At 58.0% G+C, this 3,009-nt stretch overlaps 1 protein-coding gene across 1 annotated transcript; it reads left to right on the top strand.

Moving 5' to 3' along the window:
• The first annotated feature begins 36 nt into the window (after nt 1–36).
• Nucleotides 37–2,343, top strand: NOG (noggin). Its single transcript, XM_069067459.1, has one exon. It carries the CDS (start codon nt 952–954, stop codon nt 1,648–1,650), a length of 699 nt encoding a protein of 232 aa, XP_068923560.1. The 5' UTR covers nt 37–951; the 3' UTR covers nt 1,651–2,343.
• The last annotated feature ends 666 nt before the right edge of the window (nt 2,344–3,009 follow it).

Genomic DNA, 3,009 nt, shown 5'->3' with positions numbered 1-3,009 from the left:
AGGGGGGGGGGTGGGGTTGTTTGGGGGGAAGAGAGGGGGGGGGGAAACGAGAGAGAGAGAGAGAGAGAGAGAGAGAGAGAGAGAGAGAGAGAGAGAGAGTCAGTGGTTTCCATGGTGATGGAGCTGAAAGTGCAGGAAATTTAAAGGCTTGGACCCTTCGAGACAGACAAACCGGTGCCAACGTGCGAGGAGCCGCCGCCGCCGCCGCCGCCGCCGCCGCTGCTGCTCTAGCTCTCGCTCCTGCTCTCGCTCCTGCTCCTGCTCCGGCTCCGGCTCCTGCTCCTGGTCCAGCTGCTGCCTTTGCCACTGCCGTTATCGCTGCTGCTGCTGCTGCCGCCGCTGCTGCTGCCGCTGTTGCTCCTACCCTTGCTGCGGCTGCCGCTACTCCCGCCACCGCCGCCGCTGCTGCTGCTGCTGGAGACTGCCCTACAGAGCCCGGAACACCAGGCTGGGGGGAGCGCCCCCGGGACCCCTACACACAGGAGTCCACTCACCCTGAAGCGTCCCTGCCGAGAAGCAAGGCAGCACTGTGAGCAGGAAGCGAAGGAGGAGAGGGAAAAGCCACGCCACCGCTACCAAGCGAGACAGGCGAGTCCCCGCGCCCCGCGCCTCCTCCAGACCGGAGAAAGGAGAGACGAGCAAGGGACACCCCAGCCACGACCGCTGTCCTTGGAGTCACTTTGGATGCGCCCCTTCCCCAGCTAAAAAAGAGAGGACGAGTTATAAGAAAGTTCACCCACCCCTATCACCACCCTCGGTGGGAGAAAGGAGGGCAGAGGGACCAGGATTTTCTCCCATGCTGTCGGTCCTCCGCTCCCCTTGGTTTTGGTGAGCTGCTCCCAAGAGGGAAGACCGCCTGAGGGGGCTTGGCGTGATTTTCGTCCGGGGGGTGGGGAGGGTGGGGCGGGGGACCCAGGGAGATCGCTGCAGCCCCAGCCCCGCGCCGGAGGCATGGAGCGGTGCCCCAGCCTGGGGGTCACCCTGTACGCCGTGGTGGTGGTACTGGGGCTCCGGGCGGGGCCGGCGGGCTGCCAGCACTACCTCCACATCCGCCCGGCCCCCAGCGACAACCTGCCCCTGGTGGACCTTATCGAGCATCCGGACCCTATCTTTGACCCCAAGGAGAAGGATCTAAACGAGACGCTGCTCCGCTCCCTGCTGGGGGGTCACTACGACCCGGGCTTCATGGCCACCGCTCCTCCAGAGGACCGGCCAGGCGGGGGTGGGGGGGCCGCCGGGGGCGGCGAGGACCTGGCGGAGTTGGACCAGCTGCTGCGGCAGCGGCCGTCGGGGGCCATGCCTAGCGAGATCAAAGGGCTGGAGTTCTCCGAGGGCTTGCCCCCGGGCAAGAAACACCGGCTCAGCAAGAAGCTACGCAGGAAGTTGCAGATGTGGCTCTGGTCGCAGACCTTCTGCCCAGTACTCTACGCGTGGAACGACCTGGGCAGCCGCTTCTGGCCCCGCTACGTGAAAGTGGGCAGCTGCTTCAGCAAGCGCTCTTGCTCCGTGCCGGAGGGCATGGTCTGCAAGCCGGCCAAGTCGGTGCACCTCACTGTGCTGCGGTGGCGGTGCCAGCGGCGAGGGGGGCAGCGTTGCGGCTGGATCCCCATCCAGTACCCCATCATTTCGGAATGCAAATGCTCTTGCTAGAACTCGGGGTCCCTCTTGCCCAGACCCCAATTCTCGATCCAACCCCTCGCCATCCACCTCACCCCCATTCTGCCACCTTCCCAAATCGGATTCAATGAACATTTTTTTTTTTTTTTGGCTACAGAGACATAGCTTTCTGGTTCATGTAATGCACTGTTAACTGTGTAGGAATGTATGTGTGTGTATATACGGTCTCAGTTTTAATTTACTTATTAAAAGGTCAGTATTATACGTTCAAAGTTACCGGCTTCTACTGTATTTTTAAAAAAAGACAAAAGGGAAAAAAAAAAAGCAGAGAGACTGTTATTCTGGTTGTTGCTAATGTTACCCTGCTATTTATATCCAGAGCACTTCGCCTGGCGAAGCAGAAAAAAAGTTATTTTTTTTTTTTTAAGTACAAAGATGAAAGGGGGGGGGAACTTTTTGTAGAAGGACTTTTAAAAAGAAGAAGCTATTTTCCATTCTTCGGAAAGTGTTTTTGTTTGTTTGTTTTTTGTTTTTGTTTTCCTTGGACCTCGCAGAAGCTATAGAGTTCAATGTTATTTTACAGTTATTGTAAATAGAGAGAAAAATGGAATGACTAATCATTGTAAATTAAGAGCACCTGCTATTTATTCTTTATAATATCATCCCGTGTAGTAAAAGAGAGAGAGAGAAGTGCAGAGCAGAATTAAAGTCAACCACTAAAACCGACTCTGCGCCTGGGCACTGCCAGTCTATTTGTTGACCCTCTTTTCTGACTGAGGGGGGTGGAGTGGCCGGCGGGCGGGTGTTGGGGGAGGTGGGTAGTGGAGTGGGGAGGGTCCTCACGTGGGATTTCCTTGAATGGAGAGAAGGAACCTCTTCAGCTCCCGGGACTCCCCTCCATTGGGGGTGAAGAAGAGGTTATCACCTCCTAATGAGTTTCTCAGCGGCCGCTGGCGGGGGGGCGGGGGGGGGTTACAGGCAATGCGGTGATGTGAGGAGGGGGTCACGGTGATCTCAAACCACCTCTCTTTGGAATCACATGGCTCCTTCCGAACTCCAGCTTTTTTTTTCCTCTCCCTGTTACTAAAACTCCATCTCGTCTTGACCTCGACACCCAGCCGGCCTCCCGGAGCTGACCCTAAGCTGGGCAGGGGGGCGGGGGGCCGGCAGGGGGGGGGGGGGGGAGACAGCCGCTTTGTCCTGCCTGACAGGCTGTTCACAATGGGGACACGTGTCTTTCACACCTACCCTGGGGGCGGAGTGCAGCTGAAACTTGACCCCCTCTGAATGGGAGGGGGAGGAGGGGAGGAGAGAGATCAGAGCGCCCACCCAGATCCCAACACCCCTCCCGCCTCTCTTTTACCCCACCCCAAGATCTAGTCCCTGTTAACC

This window comes from Petaurus breviceps, unplaced genomic scaffold, assembly GCF_028583685.1.
Source record: "Petaurus breviceps papuanus isolate PSGF00001 unplaced genomic scaffold, PetGlider_PUasm1.0 90750, whole genome shotgun sequence".
NCBI classification, from domain to species: Eukaryota; Metazoa; Chordata; class Mammalia; order Diprotodontia; family Petauridae; genus Petaurus; species Petaurus breviceps.
The sequence above is the reverse complement of the archived record's forward strand: the minus strand, read 5'-3'. Positions and strand labels throughout refer to the sequence as shown.